General features: G+C 43.4%; 1 protein-coding gene across 4 annotated transcripts in view; it reads right to left on the bottom strand.

The window, feature by feature from the left end:
- The window catches only part of AFF1 (AF4/FMR2 family member 1), a 203216-nt gene that overhangs the window by 14927 nt on the left and 165796 nt on the right, over window positions 1-22493 (bottom strand). For all 4 annotated transcript variants that reach the window (XM_032400746.1, XM_032400747.1, XM_032400745.1 and 1 more), the window contains 6 exons: window positions 20271-20427; window positions 14306-15259; window positions 4721-4824; window positions 3487-3754; window positions 2643-2734; window positions 2398-2458 (listed from right to left, as the gene is read on the bottom strand). In XM_032400746.1, coding sequence (XP_032256637.1) covers window positions 2398-2458; window positions 2643-2734; window positions 3487-3754; window positions 4721-4824; window positions 14306-15259; window positions 20271-20427 — 1636 coding nt within the window. The remainder of the gene's footprint in view (window positions 1-2397; window positions 2459-2642; window positions 2735-3486; window positions 3755-4720; window positions 4825-14305; window positions 15260-20270; window positions 20428-22493) is intronic.

Genomic DNA, 22493 nt, shown 5'->3' with positions numbered 1-22493 from the left:
TAAAACACTCTTGACTGTAGAGAACAAACTGAAAGTTGCTGGTGGGGAGGTGGGTGAGGGGTGGCTAGATGGGGGATGGGTATTAAGGAGGGCACTTGTTGTGATCAACACTGTTATATGTAAGTGATGAATCACTAAATTCTACTCCTGAAACTAGTATTACACTATATGCTAACTAACTTGAATTAAGAAATAAGGAAAAATTAAGAAAAACTTGAAACATTAAGTATTGTATTTATTAAGTGCTGTCAACTTCCTGTACTTGAAAAATGTTTTCTATGTTTAATAAAAAGTCTGTTTTACATTTCAAAAAAAACAAAAAAACAAAAACTGAAAATTAGTGACAGAAAGAATAAAGATCAAATTGGCACGCCCCCACTAAACCAGCAGTACAGGGCTTTACTGGTTTGCTTCACTGGTGAGAATTTAACTCCTCAATTTGTTTATTTAATGCCATTTCTTTCATGGAAATTCCAAGATTTATACTGGCCTTAGTGTATAAACAAAAGGAACTATAGTAAAAAAAAAAAAAAAAAAATTGCCAATATCCGCTTCTTTGAGGGAAGTATTCTGTAAGGCTAAGAACGAAAACATTCCTGTGACAGCCCCCTGGGTAGCTCCGGAGACAGGGTTTAAGAGTAGCGGCCTCACTTCCCTTCTCAACAGTGAGTAGGACACAGAGAAAAAAAGACACTCCTCTATGTTCAGTGGTGCACTTAACGATTTGGAACACAAAATGGACCGATTTGAGACCTTGTGCAAATAAAGGAGAATTAAAGAAGAATAAAGAGGCTGCCCATTCGGGCTTTTGTCCAAACCAGCATATTTTCAGAGTGAAATGAGCTATTATTAGCTATTAAAATGAGATGCAACAAGGTATAAACCAGGACTGAACTGGGCACACTGAGATATGTGGGCAGCTTAGGCAGGGAGGAAGAAGAGGTGCATCTATACAAATTAATAAAAAAAAACAAAGTCCCCTGGACTACTGTTTGAATAATGAAGGAATCTGGGGTGCCTGGGTGGCTCAGTCGTTAAGCATCTGCCTTCAGCTCAGGTCATGATCCCAGGGTTCTGGGATCGAGCCCCGCATCAGGCTCCCTGCTCTGCAGGAAGCCTGCTTCTCCCTCTCCCACTCCCCCTGCTTGTGTTCCCTCTCTTGCTGTCTCTCTGTCAAATAAATAAATAAAATACTAAAAAAAAAAAATAATGAAGGAATCTAGTGGCTGAAAGCGTCCAATGTCAGGGCAAGTTTTAGACAACTGGCTGACAAAGTACTGAATATTTACTCTTTTGTAGAACTCAAAAGGTTCTTACAGTTCTGGCACCAGCTCTGGGGAGCTGGAAGGGAGAGACAGGAAAAACACTGTCACATTTAGTGCAGATGTAGCCGTCCTAGGAACGGGGCCGCTCCGGAGACAGGTCTAGAGGCAGAGGCTGATCTTTGAACCCCTCACAGCATTCCCGCATAGTAAGGATTTGATAAGCATCTTGCCCTGATGAACAGAGCCTGATAACAGGGTCTCCGTCCAGCCCTCCCTAGCCGGTCTGAGGATCTGAGGAGAGATGCCTGCCTGCAGACTGGGGCAGAGAGCGCAGGCCCAGGTCTCAGGGGCCACCATGCTCTTCTCATGTGTACAAGGTTCAATATATGGTATTTGCAGGGGTTGGGGCTTAGAGCACACATGAAATAAATAAAAGGCCCCGAGCCTCAGATGTTTGAACACGACAAAGGGCAGGCATGATGTAATCACACTGCAGCAGGGATGAACAGCACATTCAATCACGGATGCAATTAACAACAAAGCACCGCTTCCCAGAACGTCCCAGCAGCCACTGGGGGAAGAGAGATCATTTTGTAAAAGCACATTTACCCACACTGCAATCATTATTACCTTCATGTTCAAATTTTACCGAACAGCACTCGTTCTACTCTTTCCTCAGGCCATTATCTCAAGGGCGTTAAGACAATTTGGGAGCACAGACTACCTCAGTTTCTGAAATGTTTCAGGCCGAACACAAACTGATCGACTTTCAATAGCAGAACTCGTCTCCCACAGCCAAAGAACTGACTCAGTGGCACGAGGAAGCCCTCATGTATTAAAACAAACACCACCAGGTAGATTTAACTTCCATTCATTTAGATATAAAACTTGTCACTAGGTACCCTGTCTATTCATTCACTCATGTTCAGACTGAGTCAAAGTGAATAATTTCACTAAGAATCTCTTACCCCTCGCTCCTTAAGACCCGCTGATCCTGCTTTACTTTGTGGCCCATGTCGCATCGCGCCGCCCCCCCCCCACCCCCGCCCCGTTCAGTGATAGGGAATTCAATGAGACCACAGAGATCTTATCAGAAAACATTCTACCAAAGGGATGAAAGAGCCAAACTGACCATTAACTCTGCTTTTTGCTTCAACTTTTTGGCCTCCTTCATGTGAAAATCTGCTTGTTGTCTGAAAGAAAAGCAAGTATCAGCAGTGGGTCAGAGGAACCTGGAATTACTAGACCGGGACAAGATGAGTGAAGACGAAGGGGGTGAAAAAGGCTGGGAGGAGACAGGGGGCGGAGGAGGGAGGAAGCAGAGAAGGGGCAGAGGAAACAGGAGGAAAACAGAAGCAGGAGGACCCAGGGTCTTACCTGTCAGGCTTCACTGGAGGCTTCCCTGGTTTCGAGTTACCATTTGGCAAAGAAGGCACTAGAAAAGGATATGCAGTATCTCCAGAAGATCCCTTTAAAAAAATCATCGTACAGGTCACACTCCAACAGTTAAAACCATTGACCTAAAGGTACCACACCCCTCTAAATTAGCCCAAAATAGTAGTTCAAAAAAAGAGGAAATCAAGTACTGTACAATGTAGCTTAGCTAAGCATTCTCCCAGCTAGATTCATCTGAGACTGTAGGCACTGATTGTTCTGAGGACCAGAAAGGTGTAAGACGAGAATGTCCAAGAGCACAGGTACTCAACAAAGCTAAACGTAACATTTTCTTGTGGTCAACACACACCCACAGACACACACACACCCACCCCCACCCCCCCCCCCCCCCCCCCCCCCGGTTAGCAGGAAGAAAGGACCTTATATTTGACTATTATTTGAGAAAGCGGCTATTTTTTTTCCATTACAACCAAAAACCAAAGTATCTGATACCAAACATGTGAACCAAGAACTAAGCTAGGTAACATTTTTTACTGCAAAGCACCGGATAGAAAATTAACACAAAAATCTATTCCGACTTTTCACCTCTGAACCACTTCGTTAAGGAAGAATAAACTGACATCTAAACTTACATGGAATATTAACCATCTTTTTTACTCTCCCTCTAAAACGTGGTAGAACCTTAAACACAAATAACTCATTATTGCCCTATTAGCAGTGACGAAGAGTTCTGAAATACCATCCTTAGGAACTTCTCTTATCTGGGAATTTAAAGTAAAGATGTACTGATGGATTCCACTCCGTAAGTTCCAGCCCCCCCACTTACTTTGTGCTCTGTACTGCTTCCAGGTCCCTTCCCCTCGACTTTTCTGTGCTTGGGAGCGGAAGAGTCTTTGTGGTTGCCCTTGCTACTACTGGCACTTTGGGGAGGGTCCTGGCTGCAGGGGTCGGCTTCCCGCCTTGGCCTCTTTTGTGCAGGCTTGGCTGGCTTCTGGGAGGAGGAGGAGGAGGAGGAGGACGAGGACAATGATGAAGACACAGGTGGGTGGGGAAGCGCTTCCTTCTTTGAGGGCTCAGAGGAGGGCCTGGATGTTCTGGAAGGAAACATCATGCAAAATTTTAAGTTAAGACAGAACCCGAACCACATAACTTTAGTAGTTTAGTTGTAAGAAAAAATGGCTGACGACACCAAAAATTAAGAAATCACAGAACATGAAATCCATTCTTGTAGAAAGGCCCAATTTCAGGGACTTTGAAAGATCTAGTCCGATCTATGAATAATGGATTAAGTTGTGTGGTTTGTCACTAAGCTCCCAGAGTCTGCCACAGATCCCAACTCCCCCAACCAAGTTAGTCTTGTTAGCTGCTCCCTAACCTGTACCCTTCTCTGACAAGCGGCCAAGCCAGCTGCCACCTTCTCTCGCCCTCCTCCCCGCTCCCTCCCTCCCAAATCTCTGTTGGCTCCCACCCAGTGACACTATACACTTTCTTTTGCCAAGTCATCGTATGAAGCGATTTCTTGAATAAACCAGAGAGTGAATAATAGTTATTGTTTATAGTCACACCTTCCTGGAAACCCCCGCCGCCACCTCTCTCCAAAGCAAGAGACTTAGTGAATAGGCCTGGACACTCCCAGGAATCGCCTGAAGAAAGAGCACTGAACCCAGGCTCCCAGGGTTCAAGTGCCAGTTCCATCTGTCATGAATTTTGTGACTATGGACAAGTCATTTTCTCTGTTTCCAATTCCGCAAAGTAGGGATAATAATAGCACCTTTCTTGTTTTTATGAAAAATTCTTTTAGAAAGAAATTACTTCCAGATGTTCAGGAAATTTTCCATAGTTAAAATGTCTTTGATAAACCTAAGTTTGGATTCAATGAACTGTTAATTCCCAAAAGGTCCTCATGGATAAAAGCAACATGAAACAAACTTAGCGCATCATCAAAATGAGCCCAACAGTGTGCTGATCCACTCCTACTGCAGAAGAAAAATGTTTTTGCCCTGTCAAAACCCGAGAAGACTCAATCACCTTTCAGGGCTATTGCTAATCTCTATACTCACTTTGTTTTAGAAGATTCTTTGTGGGAGGATGAAGATGATGACTGTGACTTGGTTTCTTTCTCCAGTCTGGCCTTCTTGCTATCATGGTCTTTCTCTGCTTCAGCCTATTAGTGTAGCATAACAAAGTACACTGTTACAAACACAGATGTACGGACAAAACAGAAAAGACTTCACAGCGAAGGTAATGAGTCATTGGACTTTTGACGACATCTATACACACACAGCAAGCTTCTAAGTACCTACACTGTGTGTGTTTTGGGGGGTGGAGGGAAGCAGACAATGGAGATTTGATGAGATTTGTACTGAGACAGGTTTTCGCACAAGAAAGGAGAATTCTTCCCACCCAGGGAAGGGAGGATCTCTGTGTCTAAGTAATAGCTGACGACAGGAGGAGTAAGTAATAGTCCTCAACACATCACTGACGTTTTTCTAAATATAAAAGAATCAGTAAAACATGCATATTCACAGCAAGTAACAACGGATGGTTTTATGAGTAAGGACATCCCCCTTTATTTCAAAAGGACCATCTACTTATGCCCACTAATTTATTCTTTGTATAAAATTAGGAGTGGAGTACTTAAAGCTCACTTTTCATCTAATGAAAAACAAGGATATTGTTGAGAAAGAAACAGGGTTACAAAACCCTCTGTCTCTATCTTATAGGCAGGACTAGAAAGACATACAACAAAGTAAGAATAGTTGCTTTGGGATTCCAGCTAACTTTTTTTTTTCCTCTTTCACTGACACAACTGTCATTCTTCCTTTCTTTTTAAGAGACTGTCTTTATATCTCTGTATACATATATGGGGACACATGTTTCTATTTTTCAAAAAATTTGAAAAAAAAAAAAAAAATGAAGGATAAGGGGCGCCTGGGTGGCTCAGATGGTTGGGTGTCTGCCTTCAGCTTGGGTCGTGATCTCCAGGTCCCGGGATCGAGCCCCATGTCGGGCTCCCAGCTCGGCGGGGAGTCTGCTTCTGCCTCTCTCCCTGTTTGTGCTCTCTCTCAAATAAACAAATAAAATCTTTAAAAAAAAAAAAAAAAATGAAGGATAAGTATAATTTTAATGAGGGAAGAATATGAACAGAAGGGATATTTAAATCTATAGTCACATACCTCAAAAACATCTGTTTATACCAACTAAAGCGCACGCTAAACACACGCAGTGATTAAGAGAACAAAGAATTCTTCATGGCAAAAGTCTTTTTCCCTTGTCAACATACAGACCAAGTTTATAGCAAGTCTCACATGGACTCAGTGACTTCACGGCGGCCTCCTTCCCACTGGTCTGAGTTCACATAACCGCTCCATGGGAAGAACAGCAAGTGACAATAAAGTGATTGGTGGGAGTCGTTCAATTAATTCTGATGCACATTTAGAACTAAACTCCTCCAACTGTCAGTTCACCAAGAGAGAAATCTGGGACACTACCCAGTCAATCTAGGACAATCCCTAAAAAACCTGAAATCCTCTCTTAAAGCCTTAGAGGAAAAAAAAACATTCTTCGAATTAACTGATTGTGGGAAGCCCCGACTTTCACCACTGGTCTCTCCGTCATTCCCTGAATTTCTCCAAGAAAAAATGAATAAATTCAGACGGGCAGGCTCAAGCTCTGCCCAGACATGAATAAGCAGCTTGACCCCGCTCAAAGGAAGGGGAATAGGAAAAACGTGCCTCTCCTCCACCAGACATTCTGCAAACACATGCACCTGAGTGTGCGCGGCCATTCAGCCCTTCAGCTCTCCTCTGGAAAAACACTTTCTCTCTTGTTTCAAAACGGATCATTCAAGGTGGCTTATAAAGGTACAGGTTTCTAATCACTTGGTGTGTGCACAAGTGAGAATATGAAGAAGGGAAAATATGGGGAGAGAAGAGAAATGGAATCCAAGGGAAGGCTTCCCCCCTCCTCGAGCTCATTCTGCATGGCCGGCACAAGCCTGACGGCCCCCCGACAGCATCCAGACAGAACTCCGCCATGGCTGGTCCAAAGTGACGGAGTTCAAAGACTTAGTGCAAAAATGGGAAACATACTTATATTTATATTGATAAAATGCTGAAGTGGTGATGTTTTAGATATACTGGATTAAATAAAAATTTAAAAATTATTTTCACTGGTTTCTTGCCTTTTTATAGTTTTTAATGTGGCTACTAGAAAATTTAAAATCACATATATGGTTTACATTGTATTCCTAGTGGACAGTATTGTACTACACTTTTCTAGAGCCACTCTGCAAATTAGGCTCTGAACTTCTAATTAGCCAATTCAAAGAGGAATTATAAAATGTACAGGTTAGGGGTGACTGGGTGGCTCAGTCGTTTACGTGTCTGACTCTTCATTTTGGCTCAGGTCATGATCTTGGGGCTGCAGGATCGAGCCCCTGTCGGGCTCTGTGCTGAGCCAGGAGTCTGCTCGAGATTCTCTCTCTCTCTCTGCCCCTCCCCCTCCTCTAACAAAATAAATAAAATTTAAAAAATAAAATGTACCGGTTAGATAAGATAAAAACAAACCAGTTGCTCAGAAATATAACCATTTATTACAGAAGACTACAGAAAAAGCACCCTGGGGGACCCTAGTAAGAAGATAATGTGACGTAAACAAATAGGCACATCTTAAAGGCACAGCTGAAGGAGGACAGGGAATTTGACACAGCTGTTTCTCTTGTGGCCTCAGCATGGACGTCACGGACCAGCAGCAGAATTCTGGAGCACAATCCAGAAGAAATGAAAGGCGCCGGCACATGCCAGGAGAAGCCTCCTGGGGTCCGCAGAGCACACAGATCCCCACCCAACAATTCGTAATGGCGACCCTTGAGAGACCGTCAACGCTGGCAGAGAAGAGAGAATAAACTGGAAATGACTGGGTTAAAATAGAACGCTGCTATTCTCCTTGTCAGTTAAGAACCTACTGTGCCCAAGAGTCTCTGCCCAGTGAATTCTCCTCTGTCTTAGATTAAGGGCTGGAAAGTTGGCCTAGCAAGCAGTGAGAGATGATGGGAGATTTCTCTCTGGGCAAAGTCACTGAATTTGCTGAAATATCCAGACAGATATTAACTTGTACATGTGGCAGATAGCAATATATACTTTTTCCAGTGGAAGGTGTTTCTAGGCAATTAATGACACATAGATAAGTCCCCATGGGAAAACTAGACATCAACTGTCCACAAGGTTACTTCCTTAAAACAAAACAAAACAAAAAACCACCAAACCCCAGAGGTGGAATAAGAGTTCATTTTTGTTTGTGTATCTTCACACTGCTTAGGACATGCTGGTTAGGACTATAAACCAAAGTGGCAGACCTTATACACCACACATGAAAATAAAACTCACAGTGAGTCAACCCTCACGAACTGGACATACCCCTGGCTTGTGCCAATTGGTGACTCAAGAGAACAGCCAGAAAACCCCAAGAAATCACCAAACACAAACGCTGACACTAACATTTCACACCTGTGTTGGCACTTACTGGAGTAAAATGCTCCTGACACTGATAGGCCGCACTGACAAACTGATCATATTCTGTAAGTTGGTAGAAAGTAAGCCATTAAACCCAATGAAGCAACATTCCCCTTCTGGTGACTGTCCTCGCTTGACTGAGTTCAAGTCTGTGGGCTTGAGGTCAGTGTTTCTGTACACTATGCACTTGAAACCCTGTCATCTTCTGTCTGGAACAATCACAGAGGCTTCCCCAGAGTAAGTATTTGTCAAGTGGCACAGAAAGTATAAGTTGAGCGGCTGAGGGGCACAGCTGAGGCCCCCGGAAACAGGACGGTGCTACAACTCTAAGTGGCTGGATTTAGGAAAGGGCCATTAAAGAGGGCACTAAGCAGTACTGAGTGGCAGGAAATGCAGTCTTGAATTCCAAGACCGAAAAGCAGGAGGCAAGGAGTTCTTCAGATTTTTCTGGGACAAGCAGCCATTTGAAAATGAGAGAAGAGTGATATACTCTTCAAGAGGAAAAAGAAGTCTCCTGTGCCTGTGGCTTAACCACAGATCAAGCCCTGTTACAGGGAACCCTGTGTAAGCTCTGGCCTTTGGAAGTTCCCTTTTCCAAAGGGATAAGCATCTCAACAGGGCGGGCATCAACGACAAAAGGAGGCTGCTGGCTGATGACTGCTTCTTAACTAACCTGTTTGCTTTTCTTAACCTGTTGGGTCAGGAGGCCAAGGATTACCTGCCAGATGCCGCGCCCTCTCCAGAGTACAGCAGGAGGGGGGCTGTGCTGGGCCAAGTTGGTTTCTGAAGGAGAACACCTTCCGGGCAGCCCCCTGCCTGCCCCAGCATCTGGCTCACTATCTAAGAACCTACAGGGAGCAAAGGGAAAATGAAGACAGCTTTTCCAAAATGGACACTCATTTTAGGCCACAGAGTTTCTACCAGGAGCTTAGCTACGACAGAGCCAAGGAGCATCTGAAAAGGAAATGGACATAGAAGGGTAGGTGGGGGTGAGAACGCGGCACACTGGAGTGGCAGGAATGGGGACAACAGAGGGACTGAGCCAGGATGGCACTCTGTCAGAGTCAGTACACTGATCTTCAACTGTGACCTTGCGCCTCTCTCCAATAATGCCCCCAACCAGACACCTGCGTACCAAAAAAACCAAAACTAAAACCAACCAACCAACCAACCAACCAACCAACCAACCAACCATCAGGTATGAAAGAGAAGAACATCACTGGACTGGGAGGAGTCGGCATGAGCTCCAGAACCACTTCTGCTAAGCAGCCAAGAGATGTCAGAGCCCTCCTGGATCACCTCTAGAAAAGGAAGCAGCTGAGCAAGTAACCCGTAGGGTCTTGGCACTCAAACTGTAAGACGGTCACCTCCCTCCGGGAAGCAAGTGGGCTTGGTAGCACCTGGGGATAGGAAAAGTGGAGAAGCAGCCTTCTGGGAAATTCGGGATTTGCCTCTGCAAGAGGTGCACTAAGACGATGATGACACAGTGGACACCAGGTCCAATCAGTACCAAGAACGAGGGCGGGGCCTTACTGAGAAGACAGATTACAGTCACTGGGATAAGTACTACAGAAAAGGAAAATTAACCCACGTTCCCCCCCTTCTTCTTGGTGAGGAAATACACAGGCATAAGAATGGTTTAAAACAGCCCTGGCAACCATGCTTATTCGGTTATGATGCTCTTCTTAGGGCAATTAACAAGGCATGAAGAAATCAGACATCAGTGGCTTTAGGAAACTATAAGGGATGACTTTCAAACCCTTGATTTTGAAGAAGACTAACTGGAAATGTTGGTCTGAATAAACAATCCAAGGAAAGACAGTCAGATCTTGGATAGAAGGAAGGGACTGAACCAACGATCCGCAAGCAATAAAAATCCACACTTTCCCACCACATCCCATAACTTCCTTTTCCCATTCCCCAAAACTGACATAAATGATAGTTCTGAAATGTAATTTCCAAAAATGCCAAAGTTTCTTGGTCAGTGAAGCAACTGTTTAGAAAAATGAAAAGGCAGACTTGAATGAATATACCTCCTTGTTCAGATATTTGTCTACATCATGGTCAGGACAGTCTGGCATTTTATTTGAGAGACGATCTATACAATGACTGAAACTAAATGAGGTATTATAGGGACGTCTGGGTGGCTCAGACAGTTAAGCATCTGCCTTTGGCTCAAGTCATGATCCCAGGGTCCTGGGATTAAGTCCCGCATCAGTCTCCTTGCTCTGCGGGAAGCCTGCTTCTCCCTCTCCCTCTGCCTCCCGCTCCCCCTGCTTGTGCTCTCTTTCCCCGTCAAATAAGTAAATAAAATCTTCTTTAAAAAAAAAAAAAGAGAGAGATATTACCTACAAAAGTGCCTAGAACGCTTAACTCACGCACGGAGCGCTATGCAAGTTAGGTGTGTTGTTAGAACACTCTCAATTGTGCTCAACTGACTGTATTTATTCTGTTGTACTTCTCGACTTCCATGTCTTCCTAGCCTGGAAAACATAAGCTTGGTTTGCAAATTATATAAATGAAAATACAAGTTGTATTTTAAATTCTAAAACGTAAGCTAGATGATGAAATTTGTAGTTTCTGTAGGGAGTACTACGTCAAGTCATGCCTATTTTCTCCCACAGTTTTCTCCATTTTTCATCATGAACTGCCCCCTGCCCAGTCCTTTAAGGTAGTAAATACTTTTCTCCAGGGGCCACATCTGACAGCTTCAGCAGAACTGCTGTCATCCACCATTTCGTCCTTAGGATGATCCTCTCCTGCTTTTAAGTCTAAAATGGCTTCAAGGATCTGTTAACTCTCTGAAAATATTTGCTAAATTTTGCACCACAAAAGGAACAGACAGAATTTAAATGAAAAACTAAAGTTCAGGGGTGCCTGGCCGGCTCGGTCAGTAGAGCATGTGACTCAATCTCAGGGTGGTGAGTTTGAGCCCCATGTTGGGCATGGAGTCTACTGAAAAATTAAAAAAGAAAATACAGAAGAACAAAATTTCACTAATGTGAAGGATCAGGCACATTCTTCAACTGCTCAGAGAGCTTTTTTTTTTTCTAGTGTTCACATTGAAAATGAAAGCAATGAACAAATCTTGACCATCCAAATTTGTGGAAAAGTGCTCAGGCTTGAACAGAGACCAGCCTTGCCTGCCTTGGGGCCCAGGTGCACACGCTGGGGGAAAGCAGCTGCTCTGTGGGAAAGGCCGAAGAGTGGGAGTCAGGGTCCCGACAGGAAAGGGGGGAGCCCGCCCACACCGGGAAGGAGCTCAGGTTCATATGATCAATATTCATAGTACCTGGAACCCAGCAGGAATAAAACCAAAAGACCAGGATTTGCTGATCATGAAATAAGTATACAGTTGGATTATTTTTAAATTGACTTATCTGACAGCTTCTAACTAGTGACATACTTTAGGCAAGGAATTCCTCATTGCCTAGATCCATGATGTCAAAACCGAGCACACTGGAGGAACGTCTCGATCCAAAGAACTAGCTTAGTACAATCTCAGCCCTGTGGTATGGCTCTGTTCCAGCAGTTCCCAGCTCCGCTAGACATTAGGATTTAGAAAACATCAATGGAGAGGGGGAAGGAAGAGGGTGCAAACGCTGCCATCGGCCATAAAGGCTCCTAGGGTGACCATCACGTGTAGCCAGGTCTGGAACCACTGGTTCAGACCCTGATCCTGTCGGTATCACAGCAGAGAGGCAAACTGTTCCCAGGGGCAGATCTCTCTGCTGCCTGCCAAAGCATTCAAGAAAGCATGTATCTGACTCAGCTCAGGGGGTCATTATTTCTCCATCCTCTAGACAGAGAGCTAAATGAGCTGCCATAGTGGAGCAAGGCCAAGGGCTGGGAACGGCTTTTTAGAGTGCACGGCTCACATACTCAACAGGGAGAGCTGAGTTTCCCATTCCAGAGTTATAGTCAATTACTTCTGGATTCGCACTGGGGTATGGACTGGGATGAGAACTGTCTGGGGAGCCTCCAATTTCTAACATTCCCACCTGGTTAGTAAGTATTTTAGAAGTGAATACTTCTCCCCACTCCAGCTAATGCAGAAGGTTCACTAGAGACTAGACAAGATCATGACAGCTGGGGGATAAGTGATAAAAAGATTTCCCAGGAGGAAGGAGAGGTAAAGGAGTGCAATTTTTTTTTAAGATTTGTTTATTTTAGAGACAGAGAGAGAGCGCAAGAGAGAGCAAGTAGGGGGAGGCGCAGAGGTAGAGAATCTTCAAGCTGACTCCCCGCTGAGCGTGGAGTCTGATGAAGGGCTTGATCCCACGACCCATGAGTTCAAGACCTAAGCTGAAACCAACAGTCAGAGGTGCCCCCAAGGAGTGTATTTTTTGAACCTTTCTTGGGGATATGAGATGCAGGAAACTTTTTCCTAGCCGGGCCCATCACAATTTCATCCATAAAGTTTTACACTTTTAACACACACACAGTCTTAAAAGTTATCTGACATGGGAATATGCCCTCTTCTAGCTGAAACAGCACCACCAATGAGGACTGGATCCCACCCAGCTTGAGCTGCCGGCTGCGGTTATGGTGGTAATACACACCCTCACGTCTCATTCAACAAGCTTCTGAAGAAAACAGTCGCCCTTTGCTATTTGATAAAGTCATGTTATATTTTTAACCTGATAGAATAATTGGTCAAATCACAGAAAGGACAACAGGCTTCATGATCTTTTTGTCCTTTGTTATTCTTAGCTCAACTTCCACGACTAAGGAAGAAGTTTTTTGTGTACTTATAAGAGTGTTAAAAATTTTTATCCCTTGTCAGCAGGAAAGACTTGGTCCTTCTTTTGCCTTTCACTCTGAATCTTGAACAGATTAGGTTGGAATGCCACTGGGGGAAAAATTCACTTATCTTTTACCATGAAGCATCAGCAAAAAGTATATCAGGAGCTCAGTGATTCAGAATATAGGAAGGAAGGAGACTGTCCAAAACAGTGGTATGTCCAAGTTAACTCAGGATCTTAAGTAGTGTATAAATGTGTGTTTGTTTGGGTTTTTTTAAAGATTTTATTTATTTATTTGGCAGAGAGAGAGAGAGCACAAGCAGGGGGAGTGGGAGAGGGAGAAGCAGACTCCCTGCTGAGCAAGGAGCCTGATTTGGAACTCAATCCCAGGACCCTGGGATCATGACCTGAGCCGAAGGCAGACGCTTAACCAACTGAGCCACCCAGGTGCCCCATGAATGTTGTTCTTTTCCCACTATGTTCGTTCCTTAAATGAAATTTCTAAAAATCGTGATAACTAAAATGACAGATTTTCAATACTGCACAATATACCATTATCAGTCCAGTATTACTCAACAAGGAATCCTAACCATGAGTTTAACAGCTCTATAACTTTTTTTTATAATGTTCTGCTTACTAATAAAAGTCTTTAATAGAGGTCACAAATTCTAAATCTGGTAGTTTCAAATTAATGAGGTGTCAGGCAGCCATGAGTTAAAATATAGATGTAGTATCGGTATTAAAAAGGATCCTACCACAGTAGTAAAATTTAGCATATACCAGTTCTTTCAGTAATTCAGAATACTTATTAACATTTCAGTTCAGGGTGCCTGGGTGGCTCAGTTGGTTAAGTGACTGCCTTCGGCTCAGGTCATGATCCTGGAGTCCTGGGATCGAGTCCTGCATCGGAGTCTGCTTCTCCCTCTGACCCTCGCCCCTCTCATGCTCTGTCTCATTCTTTCTCTCTCAAATAAATAAACAAAATCTTTAAAAAAAAAAAAAATTTCAGTTCATGTAAGATATTAATTTCTAGGGCAAAACTTAATAATGGGTAGGGTGGTAAATACCAATGTTATCAGAAAAAATAAAAGCATACCCCGAAATGCTACATTATCCTATAACAAGATATCCTTTTCCACATCTGCCTCACCTTTTCTCCAACTAGGAGGACCGCTGCAGGATCTAGCATATGCCAATGCCCGGGGGCAGAGTGGGAAGCATGCTGGTCCACAATGACAGGGTCACTCTGGTATAGGAGCAAAGGCTACATCACATCAGAGCAAAGATTTCCTGCCTCTTCTAAGACAACCCGGGGGTCACAGCCAGCCCCAGGCCAACAGCACGTACAATCCACACTGCAGAGGGAGGCCAGGCCCCCTTCACTCACCTTTCTTTTTTTGGCCAACTTGCTTGAATTGTCGGAGCCTCTCTTCTCTGAATCGAGCTTCTTCCCTGCGGGGGGCTGCTTGTCCTCGGGTTTCCTCGGACGGCCCCCCTTGCCAGGTAGCTGGGGTATCCGGGAAAGAAGGTCCAGGGTTATCTTCACCATCAAGATTGGAGGGGGAGGAGTGTCCCTGAGCGGGGACAGCAGCTTGGGGTCTCTCGCGGGCCCCGGGAGCTTGTCCTTCCTGCGGTCCTCCTGGACGACCACAGCGCGCCGGCAGCCACTAGTCCTGCCGCCGCCGCCGCCGCCGCCGTGGGGTGGGCCCTGGCTCTGGGTCAGGGGAACAAGGGCAAAGTGCTCGGGGCTCCTGGCCCCCGCATTGTCCTTCGTGGGCTCCGGGCCTGAGAGCGCCTTTGAGGGGTCCAGCGGCGTGCTCCTGTGCTTCTTCCGCTCGCTGGGGCTAGGCGCCGTGGGCTTGGGCTCTCTGCTGTCTCCGGCACGGGGCCTCCCTTTCGTCTTCACCTTGGGCTTGTCTTTGGAAGGCTGGTCTTTGGAGCCGTACGGAGGGGGTCCTGGCTCACTTTCCACCTGCAGGCCGGCCCGCGAGTCCGCCTGGGCCGAGGCCTTGACGGGCTTCTTGGGCTGTTTGGTTCCGACGGTCTGCCTCGGCGGGGGTTCCTGTTGAGCGGGGGACTTCTGACAGCTCCTCTTGCCGGCGTGGGGGCCTTCAGAGGAGCCCCGAGGGGCTTTGCTGGAGCTTTTGAGGGGAGGATCTTTGGATTCCGAGCGCTCGTGAACAGGGGTGGGGCCGCCGCTGTCGCCCCCACCCTTGCCCTTACTGTCGGGGTGCCGAGGCGGGGGCTCTGCGCTCCCCTGTGCCTCCGGGGGTGCTGCCGGCTGGTTGACTTTGGTCAGCCAGTTGTCCAGCTGCCATTTGTTTGTTGTAGGAGGCTCAGGCTAAAAACAAAGGACAAGAGAAAAATGTGAACTGACTAAGGATGATAAGCTCTTCTGTGTTAGTCAACCAATTGTATAGGACTCTCCCAGGGAGATGCAATCATTCCAAAACCTAAGAATTCGAGTCCTTTTTATCCTTCTCTAATTACAGGTCAGAGTCTCTTAATAATTAACTCTTAACACAATCTTCCAATCTGTTTGTGCTACAGGAATTTTTGCTGTAGCAGATATTGACTACTGATAGACCATGAGATACCGACCACTGACCACTGCTGAGAAATCTTTGTAATATTAAGTATTTTGTCCTAATGGTAATTACAGTGTAATTTAGACAGAACTGACACATTTTGGCTCGAAAACTATCCGAAAATGAAGGGAGAAATGAAGAATAAACAGAATCCTTTTATCAAAAGGATTTTCAGAAGGCTCATGAATAAACTAATTCTTACTGATTACCTATAGGCTTTCTCCTGTTTTTTGACATACTTTTCAATTGAAAATGACTTTCCTCAAGACTTGACTTCATCTCTTTTATTTACTTAAAAACATTAAACATTTATACATGACAAGGTTTGCAGTATATCATGGATTACAGCCTGATTTTCAAATTTTGCTCCTTGGTAAAAGAACAAGTGACGTCACATTAACCAATTAAATTGGTCCCTAAATTTAATCCCACTTGAATTCTTTAAAAATCAAACATTAAGTCTCTTGTTACAGACAATCTTATCTGAAATAGCATCTATTTTTCTAAGAAACATAGGGAGGCTCCAGAGCACACAATTAAAAGCAGTGAGATTAGACTGATTATATGTACATCGGATCTGACGAACAAACAGAAGTTCCTGACTTCTGCTATCTTAACTGTTGTTTAAATCTTTGTTGCTAACTATGTATCCCAACATGTCTCTCCAAGTAGATTATTAACAGAAGACCCAATGACATTTGTATCTCCAAGTTCCACTATTATGTCTTGCATATAGTGGTGTACATGAGATATTTACTTAGGCATATTACTGTACCTATACATCTTATGCCATATGGAAACATATCTGTGTGTAACAGAGTAAGCAATGATCACACCTTTTGAAAGGGCATTACATCACCGACATGCTACATGTTTTTAAGATCCATTCATTCTGATGGGTGGTTTGTATGAATGACTAAATCACAAACACAGCGCACGAGGAAGTTAACTGAAAGATAGTCCACATGGGATTTAACTGGTTAGATGATGGACAAGGAGATTGCTCCAGTAGGCGGATGGTATTTTACAGGGAAAGACTGCTAACAATTTTCCCAAGTGGAACGTTCCAAATAATTCAACTCTTTAAAAACACAACAACACATCAAGACATGTGGATATAATGTAAAGAGTTCGGAGCCAGAAAAAAGTTAGGTAATAAAATGATCAGGTAGGTAGTTTGGGCTTGGTGTATTACAGCAGAAGAGGAACTTTAAGGAACCAGGTAGGACCAAACTTCGGCCACAAAGAGGGCTGCAGAACTGTTTTTTCTGCCTACCCTTTTATTGCTGCTTAATAAAACAGATCTCCTTCAATATCAACTCTACATCTAGGCTCTCATTTGAATTTCAGAGCAGGGCGGAGGGAAGAAGGAAACTACTCTAATGTGCCAGGCATTTATTTTGCCACAGGAAATCTCAAACTGAATTCCATATTTGAACAAGACAGGAGGACAGTTAAGGGTGGAGAAAAGATCAGCACCCAATACCTACTTGTCAAATGATATTTCCTGCAAACACTTTAGGGTGTGGTAATCCAGGTGGCTCACTGGGGACCAGGCATTAGGATATATCACTTGCCACTCACCTTAGGAACCAAACCCTTCAAACTCTTCCTTGGGACGGGTATGGACCTCTCAACAGGGCTAAGTTTATAGCCCCATTTGAATCACTGACATGCTCTATAGAAGAGTATTTATTCATGAACCAAAAAGGAAAGTCATTCCTGGTATAAATAACATCTGCTCTCCCCCCACCCCAAAACAGGGCAGTATAAGATACATTTAGTAGGAATGTCCTACTAAAGGAATGTCCTGATTACAGAAATAAAACACATTTTCTTCCACTGTGGTCCTAAAAATGTCCAGAAGGGAGGCATATGGCCCAATTGCAGGGTAAAATTGAGTTTATGTGCCCAGGCAAGAAGAAAGGGTAGGGCCAGTCCTTTCTACAGACCTGCTATAAAGACAGAAAATGTATAGAATTCTTCTAAGGTCAGATATTTGGGTGTTGGGATGGGGAAAACTTTAACATAAGGGATTGACTCAAATTGATTTCACAATGAATTTTAAGTCTAAGTGCTAGGTAGGATCAAGGTTTGGACTCTGCTTTCTTGCCCTGCCTTTCCTCGCACCCCATCGCCAGCCTCCCAGGGCTGGTGCAACCCAAACACTGCACACTGGGCATGAAAAAATACCAGACTGGTCTTCATTAGGTGTTTTCATAAATGTTTGACTGCACGTTCCTTTACGTATAACTCCTCACATTGTCAGAAGTTCGTGTATTTTAAGGTGAATTGTGATATTGAATAAAAAGTTCTGAGCTATGCACAAATATGCCTTTTTTTTTTTTTTAAGTAAAATCATCGTCATTATGAGTGAGTAGGAGTCCTAAAATGAAAGGAAAAGGAAGAGAAGTGTGAGAGAGAGGCATGTGTCATAGGGAAAAAAGGCTTCAGAGTTAGATGGCCAAGGGCCGGAATCTTGGTGTTGCTACCTTTTTACAGGTGAAAAGACAGCTCCCAACCTCACAGGGGTGGCAGAGAGCTAAGTCAAATAATTCATGAAAAAGTACCAAGTGTCTAAGAGGCAAACCAACAAAGGTAGTTTACTACAGGAAAAAAAAAAAAAAAAAAAAGGACAATGAATAGATTAGAAAAGTAAGGAGATCCTTGGATAACTGAGAATAGAAGCATTTTTTCTGAACCGAAGCAGGAAAAAGATGACTTGTCCTACATATTTTGAAAAGCTGAGATTTACATTTTGATTCACACTATAAAGCAGACACTGAAAGAGCCTTTCCCCCAAGTTCGCCGCCCACCCGTTGACAGGCATAGGACATTTCAGATCTCTTAGGATCACTGGCCTACTTTGTCAAATAACCTTAAAATGGAGCCGTAAAAAGCAAAATTCTCTAAAAAATCTAAAAATAGATTTAAAAAAGGTTAAAACTAGTAACTGTGGCTTATTGTGGAATTCATGTTACTCTCACACAGGAGATTTACAATAAGGCAGGCATCGAGGGAGAGAAGGTAGTTAAATACAGTGGGAAAAATTAAAGGTTTAAAATCTAGACCCAGACAAAACATTTCTGGTGAAGTCAAGTGTCAGGACATGACATACAAACTGTGCCCAAGTCTAGACAGATTTGCTCATCAACACAAAGGTACAAATATGAGCCTATTTGGTAAGGTGCTTTTAAAAAAATAAAGTAGAATGGGAACATTTCTTTTTCAACTAAGAGTCTCTACATCTACTCCAGTAACCTTCTGGGCAATAAGATCTAATGGTTTCATTAATACAAACACCAGATTAAATTTTTCTTTCAAGTTTCAATTATTCAGCCAAATCTGTACCATTTCCATTTTATTTGAAGGGAATTTTATTATTTAATCTGATTCTCTTATCTTAGTAACCGAACAAACATGCAGATTTCTCTAATTGAATAAGGTGAGACATAAAGCAAAGATCTTATAAACAGGGAACAATCACACAATTTGTCTGCAGAGCATATTCAGTATCTTTTTCCCTGAGGCACAGAAAAATGATTTCAACAGTAATTAGTATCACACAAGGAAACAGCCCCCAGAAATACACAGAGCAGTTTCCAAAATCTGAAAGGCATTTTAAGTGCAGTTAATGCTGATTCATGTGTATTCACTCCAGAAAATATTTATTGAGCACTTACTCTGTGCCAGACATAAATTCATATCTAACAAAAAAATGACACTCGGTTATTTTTCCAGCCTCCCTTGCCCTCAGCCACGGCTGTTAAAGCTCACTGCACATCCTCCAGATGCATTCGGTTAATGTTCTAGTGGAACTGCCTTGGTTGCTAAATGGCAGAGACAAATACTGGGAACTTTAACGCTTTCTTAATCAGAAAGGCTCATTTCCCAGGATTCCCATCTAAAACATGCAGAGTAATTTTCACTATATAAGCTGGTCTAATTCACCAAGAATGTCTTTCTTCCCTTTTCACCAAGTAGTCTTCCCCAGCGTAATTTTTACATTGCTACTCCAAGTTTTGAGGGCATCTGGCAGCTCTGATTGTTGTCATTAAACTTCTTGTGCTCAATGATCTGGTAAAAAATAGCATAAATCCTCCAGATAAACTTAGTGCTTGCGATTTGCCATCTCATCGGTTTATCTTACAATATCGATGTCCCAAGGGTGGGTGACAGGCAAACACAATTATCCCTGTTTTACATGTAGCAAAGGGAGCAAGAAACACAACCCTGGCAAAACCACTTCGCCATCAATTTAATGCATGGCTTTTAGTGATTCAAAAATAGAACCTCTGATGACTTATTTCTAGTTCACATTCCTGCCCTTTGCTAAATTGGGCTGTCTCCTTTTGATTTCCTTAATTCATGCATTCCTGAAATTTCAAAAAGAATTTTCATTAAGATTAAAACAGGAGCCTACTAAAAAATGAGTTTTCTTTTTCAACAGAAGGGAAAAGAAAATGGTGTGCAAACATTCTTAGTGAGTTGCTCTTCCAAACAACACCAGCGGCAACAGAGAAGAACTTATCATTTTAAACAGGAGAGAGAAGACTGCTCACTGAAACTTCCAGGGCTGAATGTATGGTAAGAAGTAAACAGAAATGGCTGGCTCTACACAGCCCGGGGGCAGGAAAAGAGCTGCCCCACGGGACAGAACCACTCGGGCCAGGGTCAGCGCTGGCCCAAAGCTGACTCTAGCCCCAAAAGACAGAGCGCTGCCATCTTAGCTCGCCTTTCTGCCTCCTGGAGGGGACACGGTACCTCAGGAGCTGGAGTTTCTAGGGGTTCATTCTCTTCGCTGTCACTTGAGCTGCTCTCGCTCTCCGAGTCCGAGGAGCTGTCTGAGTCACTGGTGCTCTCTGACTCGGCACTGCTGGAATGTGCTGAGGCCGCTGCTTCCGGAAGCGACTGCGGAGCACTGTGAAGTAACCCCAAGAGAGAATCTGAAGACACCTCACAAGGTGGATGTTGTCCCTCTCCACTCATTTCCCCCATTGGCCATTGTTCTGCTACTCAAAAGAAAGGGCCTCAATATTATCTAATATTACTAAATTACCATACCATCCAGTTGAGAGAAAGGCCCAGAGGGGCTCAAAAACCAGTGAAAAATCCTTAAAATAGCACACCAAATAACTACATAGAAGAGAAGCCTGTGGAATTTTGCTCCTGAAGAACATTGTGAGCTATACAAAATTTACGTTCAACGGTGGTGCTTTCTACTGGAATTTGGTAAACCACAGCATGGACAGGCTGCCTATTTTTCTAAATAAAGTTTTATTGGAACATGTCCACACCCATTATTTTATGTATTATCTATGTCTGCTTTTATACTATGGAAGTAGAGTTGAATAGTTTCGAGACAGGCTAGATGGCCCACAAAGCCTAAAATATTTACTTTCTGACCCTTTAAGTTTACTTTAAATGGATACACATTAGTCCAAAGAAGTTAATTTATAAAAGGACAGCCAATACATTAAAATCTCCCTCTATTCTCTGTATGAAAACTAACCAAATGGTAGCCAGAGAATTACTAAATAGAATATATTGAATATAAATGGTGTTCCTCTAGAAAGTGACCTCAAAGGTAATCCAGTCACACTCTTGGGCAGAATTATAAAAGAGGCCTTTCCTTATGAGAGGCTTAGGATCACCCCCAAATACCAGCCAAAGTAGAGACTAACTATTCCAAGTTTTAAGAACAGGGCAATCAGGGCACCTGGGTGGCTCAGATGGTTAAGTGTCTGCCTTTGGCTCAGGTCATGATGCCCAGGTCCTGCAATCAAGCCCCATGTCTGGCTCCCTGCTCAGTGCAGAGCCTGCTTCTCCCTCTCCCTTTGCCTCTCCCCCTGCTTGTGCTCTGTTTCTCTCTCTCAAATGAATAAATAAAATCTTAAAAAAAAAAAAAAAGAATAGGGCAATAACTCTAGGTCAGTGAGACGTACTTCTGGACACATACAGAATTTCACAACCTGTGTTAAAAGCTTGCCCCAGATGGAATCAGCCAGAGCAGTAAATCAATAACTATAATCTTTTGAAAGCATCCACATCTACCTAAGATACTAAATAACTTATTAAATAATACTGTTTATTAAAATAAGCAGAACAAAAAAATATTGATAAAAAGTCACTAGTTGAAGTAATTTTAAAACACACACACTATGCTATGATGTAATTTCCTCATATAAAAATGCTACATCAAATTTGTGATCACTTTCACATTGGTAGCTTAAGTCAGTGATGAATGAGATGCACTTTCAATGTTATTGCTGCTTCTAATTTATGCCCACTTTTCCTTTTTTCTTTTCCTCCACTTTTAAGTTAGGCTATTTCGTCATAATTTATGGGACATTACAAGCCACCAGAAATTACTGAACAGAACAGAATATAAATAAATGAGCAGAGCTTATGAATACATGATCTTCCTCCACATGAACTATAACATCACCTGTTAGGCAGGAAGAGTTTCTTGCTGCACTTGTCTCAATGGATGACCACATGTCAAGGAGTACAACCACTACCGCACAGTTTAACTCTTTGTCCACGGAAGGCAGGTATTGGTGTATTAAATCATTAAATTCAGTACCAGAGGAAAATATTATAAAGGTAGTTTAGACAACTCCCACTTCCAAAAATTAAAGCATCTAATTTTCTGAAATACGGCTGCAGTTTGCAAAGTGAAAAGAGTGCCATTTCCCATCACACTAAAATGCACTCTAGCTCATTTTTAAATTTTTTTTTTTTAAAGATTTTTATTTATTTATTTGAGAGAGAGAGAATGAGAGAGAGCACATGAGAGGGGGGAGGGTCAGAGGGAGAAGCAGACTCCCTGCCGAGCAGGGAGCCCGATGCGGGACTCGATCCAGGGACTCCAGGATCATGACCTGAGCCGAAGGCAGTCGCCTAACCAACTGAGCCACCCAGGCGCCCTCTAGCTCATTTTTAAAAGCAGCTGAGGGGCGCCTGGCTGCGCCCCATCAGTAGAGC

The sequence above is a fragment of the Phoca vitulina genome, unplaced genomic scaffold, assembly GCF_004348235.1.
Source record: "Phoca vitulina isolate PV1807 unplaced genomic scaffold, GSC_HSeal_1.0 scaffold3, whole genome shotgun sequence".
Lineage (NCBI taxonomy): Eukaryota > Metazoa > Chordata > Mammalia > Carnivora > Phocidae > Phoca > Phoca vitulina.
This window is presented reverse-complemented; position numbering and strand designations above follow the sequence as displayed.